The 25801-nt window shown below is 56.6% G+C and overlaps 1 protein-coding gene across 1 annotated transcript in view; it reads right to left on the reverse strand.

Annotated features, from left to right (window-relative positions):
• Positions 1-33: 33 nt before the first annotated feature.
• Positions 34-25801, reverse strand: part of TNPO3 (transportin 3) — a 42583-nt gene continuing 16815 nt past the window's right edge. The window contains exons 2-23 of the mRNA XM_075142353.1: positions 25441-25641; positions 24489-24562; positions 23478-23634; positions 19276-19419; positions 16366-16541; positions 12950-13088; positions 11138-11284; positions 10359-10466; positions 9879-9970; positions 8388-8527; positions 8094-8285; positions 6742-6833; positions 5770-5846; positions 5410-5470; positions 4791-4931; positions 3710-3826; positions 2724-2818; positions 2347-2503; positions 1934-2101; positions 1652-1764; positions 617-708; positions 34-449 (exon numbers count right to left, since the gene is read on the reverse strand). Coding sequence (XP_074998454.1) covers positions 648-708; positions 1652-1764; positions 1934-2101; positions 2347-2503; positions 2724-2818; positions 3710-3826; positions 4791-4931; positions 5410-5470; positions 5770-5846; positions 6742-6833; positions 8094-8285; positions 8388-8527; positions 9879-9970; positions 10359-10466; positions 11138-11284; positions 12950-13088; positions 16366-16541; positions 19276-19419; positions 23478-23634; positions 24489-24562; positions 25441-25641 — 2652 coding nt within the window. The 3' untranslated portion in view covers positions 34-449; positions 617-647. The remainder of the gene's footprint in view (positions 450-616; positions 709-1651; positions 1765-1933; positions 2102-2346; positions 2504-2723; positions 2819-3709; positions 3827-4790; positions 4932-5409; positions 5471-5769; positions 5847-6741; positions 6834-8093; positions 8286-8387; positions 8528-9878; positions 9971-10358; positions 10467-11137; positions 11285-12949; positions 13089-16365; positions 16542-19275; positions 19420-23477; positions 23635-24488; positions 24563-25440; positions 25642-25801) is intronic.

Here is a 25801-nt window from a genome sequence, read left to right on the forward strand (position 1 = left end):
TCTTTCCTGAAATAATTTTTATTGTTTGTTTGGTTTTTGTTTTTTTTTTTGTTTTTTTTGTTTTTTGTTTTTTTTTTCCATTTCACAGAAAGTTTTCTACTTCGCGCTCTTGTTTTGCTGCCGGGCAAATCCGTTTTCCTCCGGTGTTTGGTGGTCGTTTGTTTTTGTGTTGCTTTTTTGTTTTGTTTTTGTTTTGTTGTTGGTTTTTTTTTCTTCCCCCCGTTGGTTTGTTTTCTTGTTTCGGTAGCCGATGTTCGGGAAACGAATCCGCCGGGAAAGCGGGATCCTCGAGCCGTCCTCCCGCGCGCGCAGGCGGCGCCGGCCCCGGCTCTCCTGGCTGGCGGGACGCGCTGGAGCGAGTGAAAGCCCTCGGCCACGATGAACTTTGCTGATTGTGGGACACATTCTTGGTTTTCTTCGTTTTCCTGTCTTCTAATTAAAAGACATTCCTGGGAGGGGGGAGAGAGGGGTCAGTCCTCCTTCCCACCTGCCTCTCCCGGGCCGGCACGGCCACAGCACCCGGCGTCACAGCCCCACGCCCGCGGTGCCACCGAAGCCGCCGTGGGGCAGGGGGACGGTCCCTGCGGCCCCTCGGGGTCCCATCGGCGGCTCTTACCTAGGAGACGGGCGCCGTGCCGGAGCAGGAGCTATCGGAACAAGCGGGTGAAGTCCCTCAGAGCCCAGCAGACTTGTTTACATTCCTCGGCGCTGCAAGACAAGGGGCGACATTCAGGGGACGTTTGGGGAGCGGGGAAGGTGTCCTCCATCCGGCACAGGCAGCGGGCAATCCTGCCGGCACGCGATGGCGGTGGGGACCGGGAGCGCGGCAGCTCGGCTCCGAGATGTTGGGGGAGATGTCGGGGGAAAACGGGGCTCGGCGGCCCCCGGAGGGGACCTGTGTGCCACCACGCTTGGATGAAAGGAGCCAGCCGCCCCCGGGGACGAGCCCGGCAGGAGACTCGGGCTCCAGGATTTTTCCAGGGCCGGCTGCTCGCCGAGAGCGAGCCGGGCAGAGGGAGCGTTTGGGGGTTGAGCGGCCGGTGCCCCCGAACCAGCCGGGGACCCCGCTGCCCACGGCGGGACGGGTGCGGGGGGAGGACAGCGGGCACCGGAGCGGGCTGCAGCTTGCCGGGCTGATCCCGGCTCTCGCTCCGGCCGCGGACGCAGCCCGCAGCGGCAGGCCCGGGCAGGACCCAGCGGCAGCCGGTGACTCAGAGGGCCGAGGAGAGGGAGGGCGGGCGGCAGGACGGCTTGCGAAAGCTGCCCGCGCCCCGGCGGGGAGGGACGCCAGCTCCGCAGGGCTCAGGCAAGAGCAGAAAAACCTGTTCAGTGATGGAAAAGGCAACCCGTGCCCTCCAAAGCAAGGCTTTCCGCACCCTGGATGAGACATCCGAGCGGATTCACGGGCAGGGGCTGGGGGTGACGTCCCACCGGCACGCTCAGCTCTTGCGGAGACGCTTTGGGGCTGCCGGAGGACAACCCGCAGGTGGGACCGAGCCTTGTAGGACACAGCAGGGTGCAAAGGCCACGTCCCAGGGACGAGCTCGCAAGGGGGACGCCGGAGCCGCGGCCGTGTGCTGCTCGTCACCGTCCTGGCTCTCGGCATCGCACCCTGCCCCGCGCCGGCACGCCGGCACGCCGGCACGCTCACCTTGTGACCTGCTTGTGGAAGTCCGTCAGCTGTTTGTGTGTGACTTGGATGGCTCCTCCCGTCGTTTCCTTTGGTAAACCCTTCAGCGAGTTCTCCAGCCAGCGACAAAACGTCTGCAGGAAGAGAAGAGAGAAACTCAGGACGCGGAGCCAAACCCAGCTCCCGTCTCCTGGCCTGGGGGAGGCTTCGGGGTTTGGCTCTGCCCACGTGCACCCCGGGACGGCTCAGGGCTGAAGCCCGACCCCCCCCGCGCCCTTTCGGGGTACATCCCGTCCCTCTCACCGGCCGGTCGATCTGCATGATCTCCCAGAGCACCTCGGCGACGTCGGGCAGGGTGTACGGCGGCAGGCAGAAGCAGCACGTGTGCAGCAGTTGGTTGACGAGCTGCTGGCCCAGCTGGTTCATCACCTGGCTGATGAGCTCCTTCCGCATTTCGAAGTCCTCCTCGTGCTGCGGGAGGAAGAGGAGGGAAGGTGAGCAGCGCCTGGGGACAGGGACACGCTGCTCCTCGCTCCGGGAGCGACTCCCAGAGCATCTCCGCCGGCAGCGGTGGAGTAACCGTGGTGGCTTGATACGGCGGTGGGACAGCCCTCGCAGGGGACCGCGGTGACAAACGGCGATGAGGATGGCGTCCCCAACTCCGTGGAGGAAGACACCCCCCCCCCTCACGACCAACGACCCCACGGGTCACTCACGTCGTTGGCCACCCCGGTGTGGATGAGGTCGCGCAGGAACTTCATGACGCTGCAGTTGGCGTCCCGGTGATCCAGGGTGGTGGCGGCGATGGCCCACTGCAGGATGGGGATCATCACCTGGCTGCGTAGCAAGGTGACGGGGCTGCGCTGGATGAACCTGCCCAGGCAAGAGGACAGACAGACGTTACCGGCGCTTGCCCGGCTTCCCCGCGCCCTGCCTATCCCCGAGTGCCGGTGGGAAGGCAGGACCCTGCCTTCTCCCACCCGCCAACGGAGACGGGAGCGCTCCCCACGGGCGCGCGGGGACCCCTCCAGAAGGAGAGAGGGGTTGGGGTGTCCTCAGGCAGCAGGAGAAGGCGACAGGAGAGCGTGGGTACCTGGCTGCTAGTCGGAAGAGGTCGTCCACGGTGTCCGGGTGGTTCTGAAGGCCGTTGGGCTGCTCTAGGAGTTGGAAGGTGGGTATGCATAGCGCCTAGGAGAAGGGTCGTGGGGATCCATTAGCAATTAGCAGTGATTACATCTCAAACCGCCCTTCTCTCTGCAGGGAGATTTCCAGCACGGAGCACACCGGAGCGGACCAGACCCTGGCTTCTCCCTCCCGACAGCCACGTCACAGCCGAAAGGGCAGGTTTGGATCTTTCCTCCCGCTGGGGTACGTGCCCCGCGGCAGCAATGCCTTCCTCAACCGTCAGCTCCTCCAGCAAGAAGCCACTCACCAGTTCCGCTTCAACCTTCCCTTCCTCGGTTTCGTTCACCCAGCCACCAACTCGGGCGAGAGCAGAGAGGCGCTGGGACCAGCCCCGCTTCACGCAAACCCTCCCGGCACCCCAGGCGCAGCCCCCCCCGAGCGCAGAGGGGCAGTTACTGCGCCGGCACGCGGAAATAAGAAGAGCAACGAGGCTGGTGAAGGGCCTGGAGCACAAGTCTGATGGGGAGCGGCTGAGGGAACTGGGGGTGTTCAGCCTGGAGAAGAGGAGGCTGAGGGGAGACCTCATCGCTCTACAACTCCCTGAAAGGAGGTTGGAGCGAGGTGGGGGTCGGTCTCTTCTCCCAAGTAACAGTGATAGGACGAGAGGAAATGGCCTCAAGTTGTGCCACGGGAGGTTTAGATTGGACATGAGGAGAAATTTCTTCACTGAAAGAGTGGTCAGGCCTTGGAACAGGCTGCCCAGGGAAGTGGTTGAGTCCCCATCCCTGGAGGTATTTAAAAGACGTGTAGATGAGGCGCTTGGGGACATGGTGTAGTGGGCATGGGGGGGTTGGGTTGACGGTTGGACTCGATGATCTTAGAGGTCTCTTCCAACCTAAACGATTCTGTGATTTAGATACGAGGGAACCAAACCCGTCGGCTCCCAGCACCCACCTGCAGCATGTCGAGCAGTCCCTGCCGGCAGCCCTCCTCCATGCCGTACTCGTCCACCAAGATGCTGCCCAGGTAGAGGAAACAGGAGTGCTGGTGCGCCCGGTACACGTTCACCATCTGCGGAGAGACACGCACTGCCTGGCACCGCCAACGCCGCCTGCCCGCCGCCAACACCGCGGCCAGCAGCGGGTCCGGCACAGAAACCGCTGCGGCTGTTTCCATCGGAGAATTCCCTGTCCGCCGCTCGCTGGGGCCCGTCGGCTGAAGGATCCAGCCAGGAACCTGGCAGCTCCCCTGCCACGGCCGGGGATTTCCTCACCCAGCCCCACGCTTCCCGAAGCGGGACAGAGACCCTGAACCTGCTGCGCCCCTCGGGCACGGCCCTCCTGACGGCGAGGGGCTGTAGCCCCCGGCTGCGATCCGCAGGCGAGGCACGGAGCGGTGAAGCCGTACACCGGTCACCTCCCAGCCGGGGCCGGTGCCCGCCCGACAGTCCCACCTCCCCCCTGGGAAAGGGCCGCTCTCCTCCTGTGCCGAGACGACGTCCCAGCCTGCTAGACCTTCGCCCAGCCCCACGGCGGGCAGGGAACATCCTGAAGTACCGGCTCAGGCCTGATTTTGCACTTCGGAGCATCTCCGTGCTGCGGCTCCCAGAGCCAACGCAGCCTTTGATCCTCCCTTAGCCCCGTGGAAGCACCGAGCCGAGCAGGGGACACCTAACACCGGGCTGCGAGTTCCCTCTTCCCGGCACGACGCCGAGTTTCACGCGTACCTTTCAAATTACAGATAGGACCGCAGGGCTCCCACCACCCACAGAGCACCCACCAGGCAGGGCTTAGCTCCTCCCCGCAGTTCAAAGGCTCTCTCCGCTCCCCAAGGGTTTACGCAGGAGCTCCCGAGACTGCCGGCGTTTACCGCAGCGCCTTCCAGCGCCGGTTGCCGCCTGGCAGCTGCCCACGAGTCGCGCCCGCCTGCCGACGCGAACCGAGTGAGCGGTTTTTTGACGACGGCTCCAAGCCCGGGATCGCGACGTCCCCGTAAAGGCGTTGAGAGGGGGATTTCTCGGCGGCAGCCTCCGTACCTGGGTGACGAGCGGCTGCAGCAGGGCGGCAGAGCCTTTGCCCACGCAGCGGACGGCGAAGCGCAGGCAGCGGCAGCACCGCTCCACGATGCGGTTATCGGCACTGTGTTTGTTCAGGGTCTCCGACAGCACGGGCCAGATCTGAGCGCAGACGGAGGGGTTAAAGCTGAACCCGGCACACGGCGCACCCCGCCACACCACCACCCTCCTACCCGAAAACCACCCAAATCCTGTACTGCCAGGCAGATGCCACCCGGGTCCCGAAAACAAGAGGCACCTGCGTTACGGGATGGATAAATCAGCTTTACGTAGGAGCGAAGAGCTCAGAGTGGCTTAACGCCTCCGGCGCAGCGCTGCGAACGTTACACGGGCAGGGAAATTAAAGCGCTTGAGACGTTTCCAGTCCCCTTCCAGGGGTCTGAAGACCCAAATCTGCCCCCCGGCGCCGATCCCCGCTTCCACCAGCGGCTCCTCTCCCCCGCGCTGCGCAGCCCCAGGCAGAGGAGCCGTCGGACGCGTGGATCTGCCCGGCAGCAGGGGACTGCAACCGAACCGCCCGCCCGGTACGACCCCCCCTCAACCCCCTCGCCGAAATTCCCTCCCCGAATGCGGCACGTACTTCCTGAATGACTTTTTGGCACGGATGGATCTGTCCATTTTCTACAATGGGGTTGGTGTGTCTGTGAAGAGCAGCAAAGGGTTAACGGTATTTTTTTTAAACAGTCGGGTTTTGTGTTTAAAGCCAAGAAAATGGGTTGGAGCCTCCAGCACCCGCCGAGGCTGCGGGAAGGGGACCAGAAACGGGCTTAGCGGGGCTGGGGACCCTTGAACTTGGTGGAGAAGCAGCTTCCAGCCCTCTCCTCGTGGGGCCGGGGGAAATGAGCCGTCACTAATTTGGTTTTAAGTCTCTGGATGAGCAGATTTGACTCACGTGCCGACCAACCCCCCGCACAGGCTGTCCCAGCCCCTCCTTCCTTACCTAAATATGACAGCAAGTCGATCCAGGGGCACGGTGGGGTCTGAGGAGAGGCCATTGCTTGGCTCCTGAGAGAGCAGCTAGAAAACAAGGGAAAACGATGGGATTTCAGGACCGCAGGCAGCCCCGTTCGCAGCGAAGGCTGAATACCTGGACACCAGACCCCACCAGCAGCACCTTCACATCCCCCTCGGGCCAAAGCAGAGCAGATGCCTCCTCAAACCTTGCCTAGGACCTAGGCAGCTCCTAGCCTGGGCTGAAAGCTCAGAGCAGCTTCTCTTTTTGCCTCCTCCGCATTCAGAGCCTACTCGAAGGGGTCTCTGAAGGAGAAGGGAGCAGGGTCAGAGGTGGAAGAGGAGCCTGCCGACGGGCGAGAGCTGCTAGGAGCGGGCAGTGTTGGCAGGAGGAGCTCTCAAGAACCACCCTCGTGCAGCTGCAGGTCATCCCCCAGAGACGGAGGACGTGGACGACCTTTCCTTGAGGCTTCCCTCCCTCTCCCTGCCATCCTCTGAGATTTCCACTCTCCGTTATCCTGGATCTGCATGGAAAGGTCACTAGGGCCACCATGGTTTTGGGACAGCCAGAACGTGACCTTTTGGGGCCACAGGGGAGTTCCCACGTTCTCCACGCTGGAGACGCGGGGTGAAAGCTGCCTGCGGCATTCGAGGTGGGAAGGCTCTTTGGCTCCCTTCCTCTCCCCTCCCTAGAACTGATTTTTAGGGACCGTTTTCCTCCCGTTTAACCCATTACACGCTCTACCAGCTCCGTATTTCTCAGCCAGGAGAGACTCAGGGACAAGTACGGTCTCGGTCCTGGACTCCTCATACACCTCTGGCTTTAAGGACACACAACTACCGCAGCGGATCAAGCCACCGGGCAAGGACGGAGCCACGGCAGCTTGACGGCCTCCCATCCGTCCCATCCAAACCGGTGACAGACGAGGAGCGCGTTAACGCAGCTCCGACCGGGACGTACCTTCTTCAGCGCCATCACTTGTACGGCGCAGAGTTCACTGAGGCATTCTGCTATCTTCTCCAAGGGGAGCCTGGCCAGGACCAAGGCTGTCCCTGAAAGGCAAGAGGAGACAGGCTCAGGAACGGGAACGCGGCGTAGGAGCGCGGTCGGTGAAAGGCAACAGGAGCGAGGTTCCCAGGCAGGCCCTGCCGGCAGGGAGAGGGCACGGCTCCGGGGCAAAGGCAGGGACTGCTTCCCGAGACTTGGTTCTCTGCAGCTTGAACCCGACTCTTTGGTTAAACCAGACACCGAAATACTTTCTGCGGGGGCGGGAAGGAGGAAGGAATGCCGGCATGTGGGAGCACAGGGATAATCTGAGGGCAGACGGACACGACGAGCACACCCCGGCGTGTCCCCGCAGCACCCTCGCCCCTGCCCAGCAGCATCACGAGGTCCAAGGAAGCTTCTTTCGACCCACAGCTACGGCATCGCAGGGCTCCCACAAAAATGAAATGCAAAGACGAGCGCTCGAGCCGCTCCCCACTGCCACATCACAGCATCCCACTCAAAGGCAGGAGCACGTCGGAGGTGCTGGCAGACCACACCGGGAGGAGAAAATTCTCCCCGGCTCAGGTATTCCTTGCGTTGTTTTAAAGAAGGAGGAGAAAATACTCTGTGGCAGGGAAAGGAGCAGCTCAGAAGCGTGGCCAACGCCGCTTGCATCGATAGGTGAGAGGAAACAAGGGAAAAAACACGAGTTTTGTCTCTCTAGTCGCACGCCCCGACTGTGCGGCCGCAGTGAGGCTCCCTTTGCACAAGCTCCAGAGCTGCTCCATTTTGAAAGGTTTCGGAAGCACTCGAATCCGCCAGGAATCTTTGAGGCCCGGACATGAGACCTGCACGTCCACGAAACCAGCCGTGGTTGAAGAGGCACACGATGCCCAACAGCCAAAGGCCCTGTGAGAAGCAAATGCTCCGACCGCAGGTTGGATTTGAAAAACGACATTCTTGTGCCCAAACTGTCTCTAAAATGACAAATACTTGCAATTTTCCACCCTGGGCGTACAGCAGCCGATTTCCAAGTGTTGGGATGCAGCATTAACCCATTGCTAACGCGGCTGTGAGCATTTTGAATGTTTTCTTCCCGCATTTCAAGGCCAGAGCAGGGATGGAGATAACTTATAAACCCAGGAAGGATCTCTTTCTACCTCCTGCCCCAAGCGAGCTCTTGAGAAGACTCTGAACGTGGACCCGTGGAGGGCCTCAGGGCAAACCGAGACACTCTCGTCTAAGAAAAACCATGTGAAAACGGGGTTGCAGCATCCGTGGCGAGCGACCGCCCCCCAAAACACCGACAGCTTTTCCATACGCACCCTTCAGGAGCCCCACGGCAGCCTCCGGAGAGAGCGTGAAGGAGTCGAGGGAACGGGCTATCTCCAGCAGCCCGTTAAAGTGCTGAGCCATGTGGTCCCGGCATACCGAGCAGATATTGTGGATGGCCTTGGCCGCCGCCGAGGCCAGCCGCCTGTCGCACAGACCTTTCATCAAATAACCCAGCACGGGATCTGCGGAGGAGAAAGCCGGGGTGAGGAGGGGTCCCGGGGACCAGGCTCGCCGCGGGGCGGAGCGGTGACGTCTCCCGCGCCGGCGCGGCAGGAGGGACTCACCCAGGAACTGGGGGTTTCTGTCCACCACCTCGCTCATCTCTCCCACCAGCTCGATGCTGGTGTAGCGGACGGCGGTGTGCACCGTCTCGGGGAGGCGAACCACCCCCTCCAGCACCTCCACCAGGGTCGGGTTGTTCTCCCTGCGGGGAAAAGGCAGCCGGTTTAGCCCCAAGGCGGCTCCCGGACGGTTTCCACGGAGCGGCTGGTTTTATTGAACCTGATCGACTCCCAGGATCAGCCAGGCAAACCCGGCGGCCGTGGAGTGCTGGATGTCTGAGATGTGGGCTAGTGGGGGGCTAGCTAGTTGGAGCTGGGATCCAGATGCACAGCAGCCTCCAGCTTTACCAAACGGAGCAGAAAAAAATAAATACCTCCAGTAAGAGCGCTCGTGGCACAAGAACAAAGCTAATTAATCCTCCGGGGACTGCAGAAAGCCAGAGGAGCCTGTTCCCAGTGTGGGAGGGTGCTACCGGGTGAGTCCCGGGCTCCCTGCAGCCCAGGTTGGCAGCAGAGCTCCGGCTTGCCCGGTGGACGGCACCGTCTGCCCTCTCATGGAAGAGCGGAGCCAAGCTCGGTAGAGCCATGGGGCGAGCAAGAACCCCGTGGGACACGCAAGAACCCCGTGGGACACGCAAGAACCCCGTGGGACACGCTGGTGGGGAGCGGACTCCCCCGCGCTCCAGCAGTGCAAGGCCACCAGCGGCTGGCGGGCTCAGAAACAAAGCAGAAATAAAAATTGAAGTTAAAATCAGGAAGAGCAGCCTTGACATAGATACCGGGAGCCAGCGAGCGTACAGCAAACGCGGTGACTCCCCCAGCTTGCCGGGGAAGGGAGGCAGGGTGCTCCCAGCCCGGTGGAGGCCAGCCGGGCTGCCCCGCGGCATCAGCGCGGCTGTCGGCACGCGGGGGGACTGACCGCGCTCCCACCGCCCTGGACGTTAGCTGTCGACGCTTCCACTGCCGCTAACCAGGGAGGAAAGGCGCTTCCAGAAAGCCAATTAACCTTCCCTAAAGATATCTGGGAAAAGGTGGCTCTTCCCAGTCTGGATGCAGAAGGATCCCAAACAACTACCTAGGCAAAACGCTTTGCTTTCAGGAGAAAAACTAAGGGAAACAAAACCTTATCCTATTTTACCAGGGCTAAACTCAGGCCTGTGGCATTAAAGTCCCCAGGCAGGCAGAGAGGGGACCCGAGAAGGTCCAATTGCTTCACGTGGTCCCAGCTCTGACCTGGACCCCTATTCCTGGCCAGGAAGCGGAGACCTCAGCCCCTTGGGCTACAGGACTGCTCCGTCAGCAAGGGGCACCGCATGGCCGCAGTCCTGGGCGTACACGGTCTGAAATACAGCGCGGTTTTTAAACATTTCCGCCTGGGAAAGCACGTTCCTAGGAGCATCCTTGGGATATTCTCGGCGTCTCTGCAAAACTCACTTGGAGGCCACGCCTGACCCCACAGCCCTTACAGACACGAGCAGGATGGTCGGCACTCACTGGTCAACGCTCTTAGCTATGGAGGCCATGATGAAGAGGACAGCTTCCGTCACCTCCCAGGGCGGATTCCCGTCCTTCAGAGTCGCATAAAGCTGCAAGAAAGAGAATCAGTCACAAAAGAAGCTACAAACACAGCTCGGGGGGCACGCGGTCACGAATCCCACCCTGCGAGACCACCACGCGCTCCTCACCTCCTCCCACACACATGAAATACCAGGCTCCAGGCGCGGACCCTCATGCTCCACAGGTCACCCTGCTGTTTTGGGACCAGAGTAGGTTCCACAGCTAGTCCCCCCCAATGCGAGACCTGCTGCTTCTCCCAGAACAGCCCCCGCCGCCTACTTCAAGACACGGTTGCTTCCTCGTGCACGAGGAGATAACGTGTGTGATGTCCTCCCCACCCCGAAGGCCACCAGGGCTTGGCTACCTCCTGCGCAGCGATGGATCCAAGGGTGCCTCACGATGCTCCTGCAAACCCACCTGAGCAAAACACTCCACCGATCCCACCAGGAAGATCAGGTCTTTCACCAGGTCCGAGACCCGCATCCGGAACTCCCCAAAGTCATCCGTCTCCTCTGGGACACCCTCCTAACAGAGATTAGGGAGGGCAAGAGGGTGAGAGCAGCTCAGAGAAATCCGGGTTCCCATTCACCCACAGGACAAGACAAGCAATTCCGTTTTAGAGAAGAGATCCATCGTTTCTGCCCTCCTCTCCCCGGATCAGGCTACCGAAGGGGATTTGAAGGAGACCCGCGCACGAAGCAAACGCCAACAGCCTGAACACGCGCTGTGTATTCCTCTGCTCTGACAGGCAGATGAGGGGATGGAAATCAAGGGGATGAGGAGCATAGGCAGAGGTGGAAGAAGGATAAAGCATCCCAGACTTCAAGGAGGAAGATGACAGCACTGTGGCTAGCGAGCTGCGCAAGCTTTATTCCAAGAAAAACGCCCCCGAGCAGGGGACAACGCGTTTCTCCGCAGCTCTCAAAACGGGAACCACCCGGGGGGAGGCGGGAGAGGGTCATCCCGCAGCAACGCGACGCCAGAAAGCTCTGTTAGAACAAGAACCGACTTAATGAAAAGAGGTTTAATACAGCAATTTTAATTACTCTCGATCCTCTCTCTGCAATTACTGCAACTGCAGAACTATTACCTGTAGAGCCCTACAGCTACGGAGAGCCATCGGCATGCAGCAGTGAGGACGGACCCATCCCACCGCCCCGCCGCCTTCGGAGGAAACAAAGCGAACGCAGCCTTACGTGGTCCGAGTCAAGCTGGCAGTGTCTGGCCAGAGCGTGGAGAAGGCGCTGGATGTAGGCTTTGAAGATGCTGTGGATGACCGCGTCGTCTGTCTTGTACAGGTGCTCCCCCAGTCTGTACCAGAAGTTAAATGAAATTTCTACCACCTGTTTAGAAAGAAAAATTTAGCATCTTGTTATCAACGGAATATTTTTTTCTCCGCTCTGCTGGTGCTCCCAACAGAGGAATCTTCTCCGGGGGTGCCTGCAGCGTGGTGGGGTACCACAGATTTCCATCGGTGCTGCTTCATCATGCGATGACGATGGGCTGGTTGCCCCAGCTTCACCGATCTCCTCTGCTGCTTGTCACTTAACAGGGGATTTTAAACCCACTGAGTTAATCTGAAAACCTGTCACCAGCCCTCAGAAGTAAAGCCTCTTCTCTGCAAAATTAACATTGAAGCGTAAGAACCGTCTCTTGCTTCAAAGCGTGGGCATCACCTCATTTCACATCAGCCAAAGCTGCCAGCCATAAATTTCCATCTCCCCGACCCGATGGGATTTGTGCAGGTGCTCTGGCCCCGCTCACGCAGCAGGAGATGTTTCACACCCACCCTGCCCCAACAAGCTACGGGGCGTTTTGCTGCTTGCAGGAACCCTGTCATCAGCAGAGAGCCACAGCGGCGGAAGAGTTTGCCCACCTAGAGCGGATCCCACCGCCCGGGCCCCGGCAGTTCATGGTCTAACCATCCTGATGGCCGCCTCGGGGTGCACGCAGGCTTGGGCTAACGATGCGAGGGGGACAGCAAACACCTCCAAGAGAGCGGCTCAGGCTGGAAGGGGATGTGGCTCCAAAGCCTACAGCCTCTTTATAAGCGCGGTTATTGCACTTACAAAAAAAACGAGTGCAGATTTTTTCAGGAGCAGCTTCAATTCCTCCTAAGCATCGCTGGCACAGGACAAGGTCAAGCCCAAGGGAGATTGAGCTTAACAGACCTGGAAAAGGGACTAAAAGAGGCACTGAGTCCCAAGCGAGCACCGCAGAGACCGGATGAAGCACAGCTACTCCACAATTTCCGTGGCAAACAAGCCCCGAAGGATTGCATCGCAGCAGCCGTCGTTTCTTAGCTAACTCGCCGGCCGGTTCGCAGGTCCGATGTACTTTCAGGCTCTGAAAGCTGCTGGAAAACCCAGTCCCGGAGAGGGCACCCGCTCATTCCATACCCACCTCCCATCCATCACTTCAGCGGCTGCGTCCCTAAACACGGAGGGAAGGATGGGAGCAAATCCCAGCTGGCACCTCCCTGCTCCCCGCGTCAGGTTTAGCAGGAGAACCCCCCTCCGTCCGCTGAACACAGACACAAGTCAGCCAGGGATCAGCTACCGGGATTTAATTAACAGTTTTGGAAGAATAAAAAGTGGGGCTAAAAGGAGAGCTCGCATCTTAAATGCCATGTCCTGTATTTAACGGAGGACGGTCGGGGAGCTTTGATGCTAAACAGCATCCTCCTTACTTGGAGGACAAAGTTACCACGAGCTACACTGCAATCCCCGCAAAGCTTGGCTTAAGTTGAACACGTGGAAAGGAAAGAACGGAGGCTTTCCGAGCTGTACAGCACTCCCACACATCCAGGACGCTGGGAAAGGGAAGCTCAGCCAGATTTCTGCACCACGAACGCAGAGCGGGCGTTTCAAGGCCAGCAGCTCACAGGAACTGAAGCCTCCCAACCACGTGGCAATATAAGAGGGAGGTTTTTCCACTGACTCTACTCCAGTTGAGTGGGATTTGGCGATAGGGGCGAGGAGAGGAACACGGGTAAAAACCTCACTCACCTCGTACTGCGGGTGACCCGCACATATCAGCAGCAGCTCCAGCGTCCGCAGGTCACCCAGCCCTTGGCCCGGCGTACAAACTATTTTATCTAGGAACGTCTCGCACAGCTCGGTGAAAACACGGCAATAATTGAGCACCCTGGCGAAGAAAAAAAACCGGGCACAAGTCAGAAAGATCTTCTGCACGGGACCAGATACCCCAGCGCAGGAGAGGTTTGGTCCATGCAGGTAACATGCCCCGGAGCCCCGTCTCAGACCGAGAAATACCGACTTCTGCTTTGGCTTTCCGTCAGCAGCTGGGAAACACTTAAATAGGGGAACTTGGCTTTGTTCAGAGGTAGGCGAAAACACTGGGTTCCGATAAGCAAATCTTATGAAATTTTCATATTACCCACAGCATCTGAGAAAACATCTCCAAAACCGGGCGACAAGGCACAGGACAGCTGCTACAAAACAGCTGGAGTCTCATTCAGCACCTGGAAGGTGCCGCGTTTCAGAAGACAAACATACGAACCCGCTTTAAAAATAAACCCAGGATGTCCCGCTGCCTGCACAGGGGACAGCGCGGCGTACAAACGCGGCTGCTCTCGAGACGAAGACAATTCAGCGGCTGAGCTGAACCCCTAGCTTTACTCTGCTTTAGGATTGCGGGACCAGGGAGAAGAGCGAACATCCTGCAGCCGCAGCACGGTGCGATGGAGCAAGCACGGCATCAAACCAAGGACTGCTCCTCACCGATAAAACAACCTCAAATCAGGGATTTGGGGGAGAGGTACAAGATAAGCCATTGGTCCTGCGCTTTGATTTGAGTATTCCTGTTCTGGAGAGGCTTAGGAAGTCCTAAGGCAGCGTGCGTCTAAAGATGTGCTGCAAACCCACCCTAAAGCCTGTCTTAAAGACGGCGGCGAGTCCTCCAGGTGAGATTTTTTTTTTTTTTTAACCCAAAAAGGCTTCACCCTTTACACAAGCCGACAGCTCCGCAGCGTATCCCCAGGAGCCGATCCAAGAGGGCGAGGTGTCGCCAGCGCTGGCAGCAGGGCCTTTGTGCAATACCTGGAAGCGTTTTGGGGAGACTACCTTCTCCGACAGAGACCGGAGAACAGATGCTACTAATTACAGCGTGCCCCGGCAATTCCTGAAGATGAAAGCTTTCAGATTTTTCAGAAAGTCACAGACCGAAGAGATGCTGTCGCAGAGTCAATCTCACCAAGCAGATATTATAACGAACTTTTACATGCCTGACAACTGAAGACTAATTCTATCAGTGTTAAATGGAAGGATAAATAGGAACAGATGCTACTGTAATTTTCGATTTCAAAAGGGCTAACTTTGAGGAGTAACTACGCGTTTCGCTTGCGGCCATCTCCTTTAACGCGGCAGAGGCTTAGAATTTCCTTAAGTCAAAGGCACACGGGTTATCCGGGCTTTGCACCCCAAGCTGAAACGAGGGGAGGAGGACGCGTGTGGAGTTCTTGAGCCCAAGTCATCTGAAAAGCCCCAGCAGCGAGCCAAGTGCCTCCAGCAGCCGAAGGGCTGCCAGGGAGGGGGACTGCAAAGCCGACGGCTGGATTCTGCAAGGCGAGACGAGCAGAGATCAAGGGAGGACGGCCAGAAGCCAAACCGGCGCCGGCCCCTGCCAAGGACAGTCACAAAAACAGCACAGGGCTTTTCAGCCGGTGGAATCGCTGCGCGCTGAAGACGCCGGCACAACGGAAGATTTGCGGCACAGCTAAAACTCGGTGAACGTGCCTCAGTTTTCAACACTGTGGCCGAATAGGAGGGGCGAAGGCAGGAGGAGAGAGGAGGCTATTTAGACACGAAGATCTGCTTACCTCCAGGTGGAGGGAGCGGGGACTGGCTAACTGCCACCCCAGGAGTCAAAAATCGGACACCGGACACGTGTCCTACAGCTTCGCTGCAGGTCCTGCGGTTTCCATCAATGGCACAGCCACAAAACGCGCTCGTATTTGGCAACGGGGACAGAGGGCCTGGCAAATACAGGCCACTTAATCTGCCCTCAGTAGCAAGAGCCAGATCCTACACGACTTTCCAAACACATGGACGTTGGAGGGAAATGGGCTAAACGCGACAGGGGTTTATACCATCAATAGATTGGATCCACCTTATTTTCATCAGCAATGTTTTAAAAGAGGAGAAATGGAGCAGAACAGGAGATCGTGGTGTCAGGCAGAAGCTGGTTAAACTGGATAAAGCACGGCTGAGGGAAGGGATGAACGGTTGGCTAGCGGGTGGTTGGCAGGCTGCGCTGAAGAGGAAATACCGGTTTGGTGCTAGGGAGGTTCCAGATCAATCTCACAACTGATCTCGTCTCCGCTCACAAAAAAGCCACATAAAAAAGGAAGAGCGAGCACTCCTGGTGTCACTGATAAGGCTGGGAGGCAGCATCTGTGCCGAAGAAGAATGAAAACCAGCTGTATTTGAAGAGAAGTTGTCCACTTCTGACAGCTTGTGGAGGGGCTCATCACTCACGGGATGACCAGAACACTGAGACCGCAAGGTCACCAGAAAGGCAAGCGATGTCAGGCGAGGCCTTCCCTCACCCAGGGATGCCACGATGCCAACACACCGGAGCGAGACCCCCCCCTGGAGCAGCACTTGCGCTCAAGGAAGCTAAATTCAGAATGGGAACACTAAAGATCACCCAGGGAGAAGAAAGCCGTCTCACCGGACTGAAAGAGCTGGGCTTGTTTACACAAACTCGAGGCTGGCTGCTTCCTACCTACCAATCCATCCGGGAATAAGCACCAGCTGGGGAGCTATTCAAGTTAAGACAATGTTGGCAAAAGAGAATAGGCATGAGCTGGCCCTGAATCAACTCAGGCTGGAGATCAGAGGGTTTCCAATCACAGCAGCAACGTTTCGTAGCAGCCAACGTGCGTGAACCGCTGGTTTCAACGTGATTGATCAAGGTACGAAGGCTACAGTTTCCTTAAGTCAAGAAGGAGGGGCTGATGACCCAGCCGGCACATCCAGTCCTCTTCCCATGGGGAATAGCCGAGCCAGGTACGGACATTTGTAGAGAGGAGGCAGTAGGAGCAACAGGTCGCTCCTAAGCTCCGCTTTAAGGCTGGTAACGCACCAGCTGCGCCTCAGGACACTTCCCCTGTGCTTTGCCCGCCGCGAGGAAGACCAAGCGCCCCAGCAAGCCGAGTCTGGTGCCAGCCTAACCCTCTGCCAAAGCCCGAGCTGAGCGCGCACGCCTGCAGCACAAATCGGTGCACCAAGGGCGAGGAAGTCATTAGCTCCCTTGTCTTCAACAAAAACTTATTTGCATAACAGACTTCAGAGTGCTGCACGCACGGATTCCAAAAATAACCGCGGACAGCCACCGTGACAGTTAATTACTGTACCTCTCCTTCCTCTCCGGGCACAGCCACGGCTGCAGGTTCACTTACTTGTCTAGGTCCTCGCGTGCTACAGCCATGTGGTAGGCACTCTCAAGAGTGAGGACACCCTGGAAAAGCTGCAAGGCCAGCGGAAGGTTCGTCTCCACGTTCTCGATGGCGTAGAGGGCTGAGCACACGCAATCCGAAGCGGCTTCGTGGAGGTTTGATGATGTCTTGTCTTGTTGCTGCAAGAAACAAGAAGCAGAAGAGCCCGGGGATTATACATGAAATGAGGTGGTGATGGAAAAACCAGTCTTCTGGACCCTGAAACACGGTGTGGAGCTGCTGCGTAGCCACAGCTCCCAACAACCCACTCCTACCAGCCCTGCAAAGCCGGGGCTGCGTTACCACCCCGAACACTTGAGGTCAAAACTGACCCTCCCCAACGGGATCCCGCCGCGTCTTCCTTGGGAGAGGCAAACGCAGGAGGAAAAATGCCAACCGAAATCCACGGCATTTCAGAAGGAAATAAAACATTGTGCTCGTTACCCCGCCTGGGTCATAGAATATCTCAAGTTGGAAGGGACCCATACGAATCATCGAGCCCTCGGCGAGGACGGGGACGAGGTTTCTCACAAGCGCGTGTGAAATATTTATCGTTGTGGTGGTCTGGGGGCGAACAAGCGGACGTCAGGCCCCGCCTGGTAGACGTTTATAGTGCTCGTGCGGGGCTGATTTCACAGGCGCTTTAATGGCTCCTGTGGAGCCCTGAGCAATTAAGGAGGGAGACGAGACTGGCATACTAAGAAGGAGGAGAGAGCAAACAGCGAAGCGCGGAGAGGAGACAAAGGAGCAGTAACTCCGTGTGTCCCTTCACATGAGATCTCAGCACGTTTGAGAACAACTCGTGAAAACAACTCACGGTCCTACATGAAGGTGGAAGCGGGGGGGAAAAATGCCTCATTTAAAAGTGACGTTAACACAATAAAAAAGCCGGTGAGCCAAACGCCCTGTCCTGGAGGAGCCGGGTTTCTGCTGCAGCACTGCTCGGGAGCCGGGTCCCTGCATGAATATCGTCCATTCCTTCTCCCGCTGAAGGGGAGCCCCCACCCGCATTTGTCATTAACTGAATCTGGATGGAAGAGATGCAAACGAGGGATCCTGTTTGCCGGAGGAGGAATAGACAAGTCTTGCGCTGGGTCACAGGTCCGGGCAGTGCCGCAGCAGAAAGCTCTGTCCTCCGGGAATTCCTCCCGAAATTTGTTCAGTTCGTTGCCCTCCCTGTCGCAGCGATGCAGGATTCTCCTGACCTCCCTGTTTCCCTGGCCTCTTCTGTTCTCCCACATTCAGATAGGACAAAAAAAAAAAACCCAAAACCCAACAACAACAAAAAAAACCCTTTCAGGAGTTTACCCTTCCAAGGTAAAAATGACAGAAAAGGAATAAAACATTATTTTACTGAAAATCTGAAAATAAAACCCAATACTGATTTTAGTATTAAGCAAATGCAGTTTCTTCAAGGAGGAATACAGCCAACTTTTAAAGCCAAAATTAACCAATACTCAAACCCATGAGGATGGCAAACTTCAACAACGCACCGAACAAATGTATTTTGCTCAGAGCCCCATAAAACAATTTGGCTTGGAGCAAGGACCAAGCACAATGTGTTTCAGACCAAAACTCTCTCTCTTTTAAAGTCTAAGTACGTCTAAAGTACACCCGGCACCTACTTTGGCAGCAGTGGCAATGACGGCAATGGCTAGAAACGGTCATTTCTCAGATGTTAAATCCTCTATTCTGCTCTGAATGTTTTGCAACCATCACAGAAAAATGGAACTGGGCTCCTGCTCGAGCTAGACAAGATAGCCGCTTCATGTAGGCTCCAAAATTGATGATTAGTACAGTAGGAATAAGGAGAACAGATATAAATAGAAGATTAAGTAGTCTTTGAACTTTTTTCTTGAGGTACCATCTGCTGGAGAGTGTAGTAACGAGTTTACGGAGATGAAAGGATCGCTCGCGGCAACGTAGCAGGAAGGTTCCTGCGGCCCAACACCTCCGTCTCTGCGGCAGCCCTGCCTTAGCCCCACGCGCTGCAGAGAGCGGCGACCTCCGCTCTCCCCCGCCGCCGTCTGTCCGGCCAGCTCCGCAGGAAAAGCCGCCATGCCCGAGCGGTGCGGGGAGAGGGTGCATCACGGGCACCACGTGGCAGGAATGCTCTCGTGGGGACAGCTGAGCCAGGTGGCTGGGAAGGGCTTCAGTAAAACCGGGCAAATCAGTAAAACCTCCTGCTCAGGAGAGATTTCGGAGTCTTTCGTGCCTGCCCAAGAACAGGGAGCGGTGCTCACCTCTGGACGCGTATCCTCCGGGTCAAAATAGAAGGTGGGCAGGAAAGAATAACACTGAGGGAGCTGCAGAGTCTCTTTCCTCCACGCAAACGGCCAAACACAGACACGCTTTTTTGTTTGCATCTGAAAGCTCTGCCAATGCTTTTTGTCCCCACATCACAAACCCCGCACTAAGGACCAAGAAGGAACCCTCGAGCGTGCTTCTGGTTTCACCCTGAGAGATCAGCCAATATTAGCCGTTACTTATGGGCCCTCTTCTAAGCTTCCCAGGGGTAACGGGAGGCAGGGAAGACAACTGGCAGCGGCAGCCAGAAGAGGACCCTGGCTGCGTGCTGCTGCTCTCCGACTCTCCTCCAAGGCGGACAACCAGGACAAAAGGAAGATCATGGTTCCAGGCAGCACAGATCTGTTTCTCGCTCTGCCCCGCCTGCTAGCAGAGAGGGACAGCTCGAAGGAGCTGATCAAGGTAAAGACCAGAGGGTTCCTTCTCGGGACAGGAAGGGTGAAACTCACCTTCCACACCTGCACATGGAAAAGCAGCGTTAATCCTCAGACACTCTTGGATTTAAAAGTGACACCATCCTGGTACCCAAGGCCCACCACCACCTCATTTCCCAGGAGAAATACTCACCAGCACCTCAAAGAGGAGTGACAGTAACTTGCTGTTCGCCATGAAGGTGCTGTCCAGGACACCCAGGTTGAACCAGCTCCCCAAGCACCGGAAGATTTTGATGAGCATCTTCTCATCGTTGCCTGCTTTCTCCACGCACGTCATCTACGGCAGGACAAGGAAGAGCTGCTTAGGACCCCAACTCCAACATGGAATTTCACAAGCAAAATAATAAATAACTTTTGGAAAGCCATCCTGGAGTCTCTACAATTAGCATCAAGAACTCCCCCATGAAGCTTAGCAAGACACAGGGGGCCTGGGCCGGTCAGTCAGACCCCTCCAAGAGCACGCACAACTTTCAGCAATCAAGCTGCAGTGTTGTACCTACGTGGAAGCAGCGCTCTGACCAGAAGACACCTGAGGACGCCCACACCAGCAGAGAGGACTTCTGCGTCTACCTAAGGTGACCACATCCCCACGCTGGTTTTGTATTCAGGAACACGACAGTTCTCTGTCTCCTCTCAAGAGCGTGTGGACTTTGAGCACCCTCTCAAAGTCCACGTGAAGCACATTCAAGAAAGCGGATGGCTTCCAACATCCCCGTCCCCGAGTAAAGTAGCCCTGGACTTAGTGAGATGCAGGGGCAGAGCTAAAAACCTCTCAGTCAACTTCAGCTGCTGTTACAGAAGGGAGAGAAGCAGTTTGAGTGTTTTCGTTCATTCCCAGCCCATCAGTTTTCTGCAGAATCCTGGCTCAGACCGGTGGAGCACACACACGAATGAGTTTCATACGTGATAAATCCCTAAACTCACTCAAATCCCAATTTAATATTCCTCACCACAAAACAACCGCTGTCAAAAAGAAGATGGGTCCTGAGGGTCAGACCTACCCCGAAGGCCAACCTGAGGACAGTCCGAACACACCATCGCAGCGTCAGAGCCGCGATGTGGGTCTGGCAGCAGCCAGCCCTCACTTCCAGCGGTGGCCAATACTCCTGCTCCACAACAGCACCTAAGAGCAACCCTTACCAAATGCTAACACCAAAGGAAGCCCTGACCTCGCCAGGCTGAGGGAAAGGAAGAGTAGGAGGACAGGCAGGACCTGGAGAAGGATCCCAGACTCCCTTCTCCCCAGAAGAGAGCCTAGACTGGCCAAGCAATCCTGCACACGAGAGCTTCCAGAGATCCTCACTCCTCGCTTGACACTTCAGTCCGAAGGCGGAATGTCGTACTTCATCACAGTCCCTCTACAGTTTTTTAAAACCCCATTTTGTAACTCAAGAAAGTGAATTTAGCATTTAAATCCTACGCAGAAAATTTGATTTTTCTCTTCAGGCAGGTGGTTGAAATGTCTGTGCTGGGATTTACCGCGAAAGCTCCAGGCAGATGCAGAGGAAGGCTGAACAGAAAGTCTTACGACAGGGCTACGACCCTCGGCGATCCAGCACCGGCGCCTCGCGTCGTCTGCGGCAAGGCTGCGAGCAGCCGGAGCGAGGCGATGTTGCCTGTCTCACCGATGTGACAGCCAGACTCCCCCAGACGCTGAGGGCTGGAGACGGCCGGAGGGACGGCACGGAGGGACGGCACGGCGCAGGGAGCCGGGGAAGGTGAAAAGACCTTCAGGACTGAGTGAGGGCTCCAAGTGAGGACTCGCTCAAAGACAATTAAGCCTACGGAAAAAGTGGAACTGGGCTCCCCTAACGGCTGTGGTGGTAATGGCACGGACCTCTGCTGCGATAAATACAGCTTAAGGGCGGACGAGAGTCTTCTCAAGCAAGACCTGAGCTGCTACTGAGCAGAGGACATAGCTCAACCTGTGTCCTGATGCACAGGACGAGAGGAAACGGCCCCAAGCTGCGCCAGGGGAGGTTTAGATTGGACATTAGGAAAAACGTCTTCACCGAAAGGGTTGTCAAGCGCTGGAACAGGCTGCCCAGGGAAGCGGTTGAGTCCCCATCCCTGGAGGTATTTAAAAGACGTGTGGATGTGGTGCTTAGGGACACGGTGTAGTGGTGGACTTGGCAGTGCTGGGTTAGCGGTTGGGCTTGACGATCTTAAAGGTCTTTTCCAACCTACATGATTCTGTGATTCTATGATCCTCGATTGTCACGATCCCCCTTCCTTCGGAGTTACCGGAGTAACTCCAGAAAATGAAGCCTCCTTCCCAGGCCTCCATGGGAAGGGGCAAAGCCAGACATTGCACAAACATGAAACATCCACCAGAAGTATCTGCCACGCTGGTATCTCTATTCCAGATACTCTCTGTGGCTTTCTTAACCACAGACCCAGAAAAAGCAGCGTGGAAACAGAATGGGGACCTTCTGCAAAGGTTTCAGGCCAGGTGCAAACTTAAACTGAGCCCTCCTTACCTCTACTCCACTCCTTTCTCCAAACTAAACAAAGGAAAACTGCCGGGGGTTGAGTTTGCGTTGGGTCCCATCCGAGAAGGGGATTCAGGGAGGGAAGGGAAATTGGGGAGGGACTGCAGTAACGTCCGAGAGGCAGGGGGGGATAAATGAAGTGGCGGGTTACTCGAGTCTGGAGGAAGATGCGATGCGCTGCAGGAAGCGAGGCTTCTCTGGGCAGAGAATCGAATCCCAGGGAGGGCAGCCCCCCTCTCGCTGGCTCCTGAGAGCAAGCCCAGAGTCCTCCGCCTATTTCTGCGCAGCACAGTGCTGCGGACGTGCAAAGACGCCGCATGCGAGAGCTAGGAAAGACACGCAGAGCATTAACGGAGGAGAAGAGAAGATGGTCACATGCAGAACTAAAGCCCTCCAGTTTTGCTCACCAATGAAAGGAAATCTAACGGACAGCCTGACAGCAAAGGGTAGGCGTGTTTCAAAGGGAAACTGAAATTCTGTCATTTGGAGAAATGGCGTAAAAAGGCACAGCAAAACATGGGTCACTTCACATGGATAAAGTATTAAGGATCCTAAGGTTCCTTCTATCTTCGAGAGGGACAATTCCATTAACGAAGGAACACTGACCCCAGGCCAGCAGGGCAAGAGGGAGGCGGCTGGAAGAGAGCCGGGCAGACACAGACCCCAGAGCGCAGGGCAGCCGAGCACGGGAAGACGGGGCCGCAGAGCAGCGAGACGACTCTGACGAGACGCTGCCGCTAAACGCACCAAACCTCAGCTCCACCTGCAGCACGGTGACATCCACCAGCTGCTTGGTGGAATTACAGACTTGATAGGCGCTGCCGAGGGTACGTGATCTTTCCTCCTTTAGATGAGCACCGTGAAACGGTGGACATTTACGGGAAGCTCTAGAGGCTATGGCACATGCTCCATTTGAAGCCTGAGTCAGGGATCAGGTTGGCTACTCATTTACGGAGCTCAAACAGCGCTGAAGAACATGGGAAGTCTCTCTGGAAAGGAAGGAGCCAGCAAGGAACATTTCTTTTCAGTCCCTGAAGCAATTCATCTCAACGCTTATTCACCGCTCCCCAAACTTGCCCTGTTTTGGGGCCCACAACAGTCTCGTTCTTGGAGAGCATGAATGCTCCCCGGATGAGGAAACCTTTGAAGAACCATCAGGAGATTCAGCTACAGTCTCCCTGTTTGGCCAATACTAAATGTGTCCTGCAGCTAAAGGCATAACCTCAGCTTATCACACGATGGTCAGAGATTAGGCGTGTACCTACATTTGAAAGGGGCATGAGAAGAGAGAGAAATCAGTCTTTAGGTACCTGAATGTCCTTCTTCTAACACATAGAGAGAGAGAGAGAGATGTGCGTGGATCTAGAGATGATCTAGAGATGATCTAGAGATCTACATACACACCCCCATAATGGGCTGAAGTAATTTCTTGTTTAACCAACTCAAAACTACGACAGCCTGGCACAGGAATCCTGTCCCAGCCAACTCCTGACCGACAGTCCGGGAGACTGAAGACCTTTTCCCCAGCTGAAGGTACACAGTGCCAGAAGAGACACCACACTCCGTACCACCAGCTAAAACAACGCAGTCCTCGGACGGAGAGTCCGGCTGCGAGGACGAGAAAGTTATTACGTTTCTACAACGAGCTCCATCTTCAATCCAGTGCTGATAACAGGAACCTGACTGTGATTTTGATCTGCTTGGAACCGAAATACATAAAATCAGCTTGTTTCACCAGCTGTTTGGTCACATCCGACCTGGAATAATCTGGATCGGTGATGTGGAGGGGGAGAAGAAGCCGCATGAACTTCCTCAGCAGCTGACCAGGGCTCGGTCTCCTTACCAGCAGGGAGATGACCGTGCTGGAATAGTACGCCAGATCTTCTATGATTTCGGTACGGCGGTTGGCTCCGATGCGCAAGGATCGGCTGTGAACCTCTTCTGGCAGCACCGTGAGGATTTCCAGCAGAAAGGGCAGTGATGTAACATCGTTGCTGTACCTGAAACAACAACAGGGAAGGAAGGACAGTGCGCGAAGGCAGGCGAGAGCCAAGCGCACGCAGAAAACCTCGATACCACCGAGCAGGTTAGCAGCACAGCGAGAGGCGGAGGGGCATTTCGAAGGGATTCAGCACAAGTGTTACTGCAGACACGCTCCAGTGTCCAGCCGCAAGGGCAGCGCACCCTCGAGGGGAGTCTCTGCCAGGGGTTTAGCTCAAGATTTTCAACAGAAAAACGGCAAAAGCTTTCCCAACCCAGGAGCCCATCGTGTCCAAGCGCCATCGCCCAGACAAATCAACTTCCCTCCCGCTGCAGAAGCGCCACGGGACCACCTCAGCACGGAGATCTGCCCGAACAAGACAGTCGCAGCGTGCGGCATCCCACGTCGGCAGACACAGGACAGTGAAAAGCGCTGTCGCACCGAAATCGGGCATTACTGCGCCGGCCGAGCGAGTGCCTCGGGACACCCAACAGCAGCAGCGACTGACTCAACCGCCCTGTTCAACCCTGCGCTACGGATAAAGCCGGGAGGGGGTGGGGGATCATCACGGAACAAAAAGAGGGATGAGGAAAATCGCTGAGGCTCAGAGCCGCGTCCACGGAAGCGTGCACGGCCTCTGTCACACAGAGCCACAGACAGAGCCAGCTCTCCCTCCGTGATCCAAAACACTTCAAATTCTTAAGCAAGAAAGAAAAACTTCCCTATCGTCGGGCCGTTTGCTGCCTTTTTGGACCGTGCAGGTCCACCCACTCAACATTTACTCAAGGAACAACTTAGAGTTTAATAAGGTCCACCCACTTAACATTTACTCAAGGAACAACTTAGAGTTTAATGATATAAACAACTACTTACTTTTCGACCAGTGTTTGTACACAGCCTTTCCAAGAAGCCATTTGCAGGGCAAGGTCTGCTATTGCTAAAGCAAGCTGAAAGGGCGAGAGGAAAAGAAAAAAAACACACAGCTAAGTGCGGCGTCTGATGAAATCTGCCCAAGAGCACAGGAGAAAAGGTGCTGCGACCGTCAGACCCGAGCTCGGCAGGGCTGGCAGGTAACTCCGAGCCTGCCGAGGCAGGGTATTAATTCCCAATATCCCTGTCGTGTGCGCAGTCCCTGTGGTTAACTGCAGCACGCCCACCGCCCCGACGGGGTGATATTCTCCGCTGGGCTATTTCGGGGCTGAACAGGCACCCTCGCCTCAGTCTGTGCAGCGTCTGTGTCGCAGAGCCGTGTCGATGAGGCGTAGGGATAACGGGAATGCCGTATAGAGAGCAAAGGGATTTCCGAGAACATGCCAGCACCTCGGGAGAAATCCCCGCGGTCACCCAGGGCGCTGCTGGGCAGATCAATGTTTTGTCTCCATTGTGGAGCACAGGGAAAACCCCAGGAACAGCTGTTCCTCCTCTCACCCTCTCCAAACAGCAAAAACCAGGATAAAGTGATTGATTTAAGTAAAGGAACCGAATAATAAAGGAGGGCAAACAATCCAGTACTGGGAGGCACGACCGGGCTGGCTGCAGGCATCGACCTTCTCTGTTCTCCACACTGGAGGAAAAGCAACCAAGGGAGACCAAGGGCTTTGTCTCCGAAAAAGTCCGAAGTGACAAAAGCTGGAGCTGGACACCATCGGTGTGACCCGCAGGCAAGCGATTACTGTAAGGATCGGCTCTAGCAGGGCTGCGGCACAAGCCGGGCTGCTCTCCGCAGCGCGTTAGGACTGAGCGGTCCAGGCTTTACGGCTGAGAGCAGCCTCAGACCCCTCTCGTTTACAGAGCAGCTCCCTCCACCCCTCCGCTCAGCACCTACCTGGGTTACGATGACCGGTGAGAGGTCCTTCAAGTTCTGGATGTGGGACAGCAAAGAGTCCCGTAACGAAGCGTGGGAGTCCGTGGGGAGCTCGTAGAAGGAAGTCTGTATCTTCATCTTCATGGTCTGCGCCGCGAAGTAGCACGACTCCACATCCTGACGGATCTGCAGCAACTGGTCCGAGATCTCCCAGGCGTGGACCTGGAGGCAAAGCACGGCACCGTCAGCGAGCAGGCCGGGCAACGTGGAGTAAACCGAGTAGGTCCCGGCAGGCTTAAGAGAAAGCCCAAATTCCCCCAAACGAAAACGCATCCTCTCCATCAAAACACCCCCATGATTTTCACCAGGAGAGTCCCCGCCG

This window comes from Calonectris borealis, chromosome 1 (genome assembly GCF_964195595.1).
Source record: "Calonectris borealis chromosome 1, bCalBor7.hap1.2, whole genome shotgun sequence".
Lineage (NCBI taxonomy): Eukaryota > Metazoa > Chordata > Aves > Procellariiformes > Procellariidae > Calonectris > Calonectris borealis.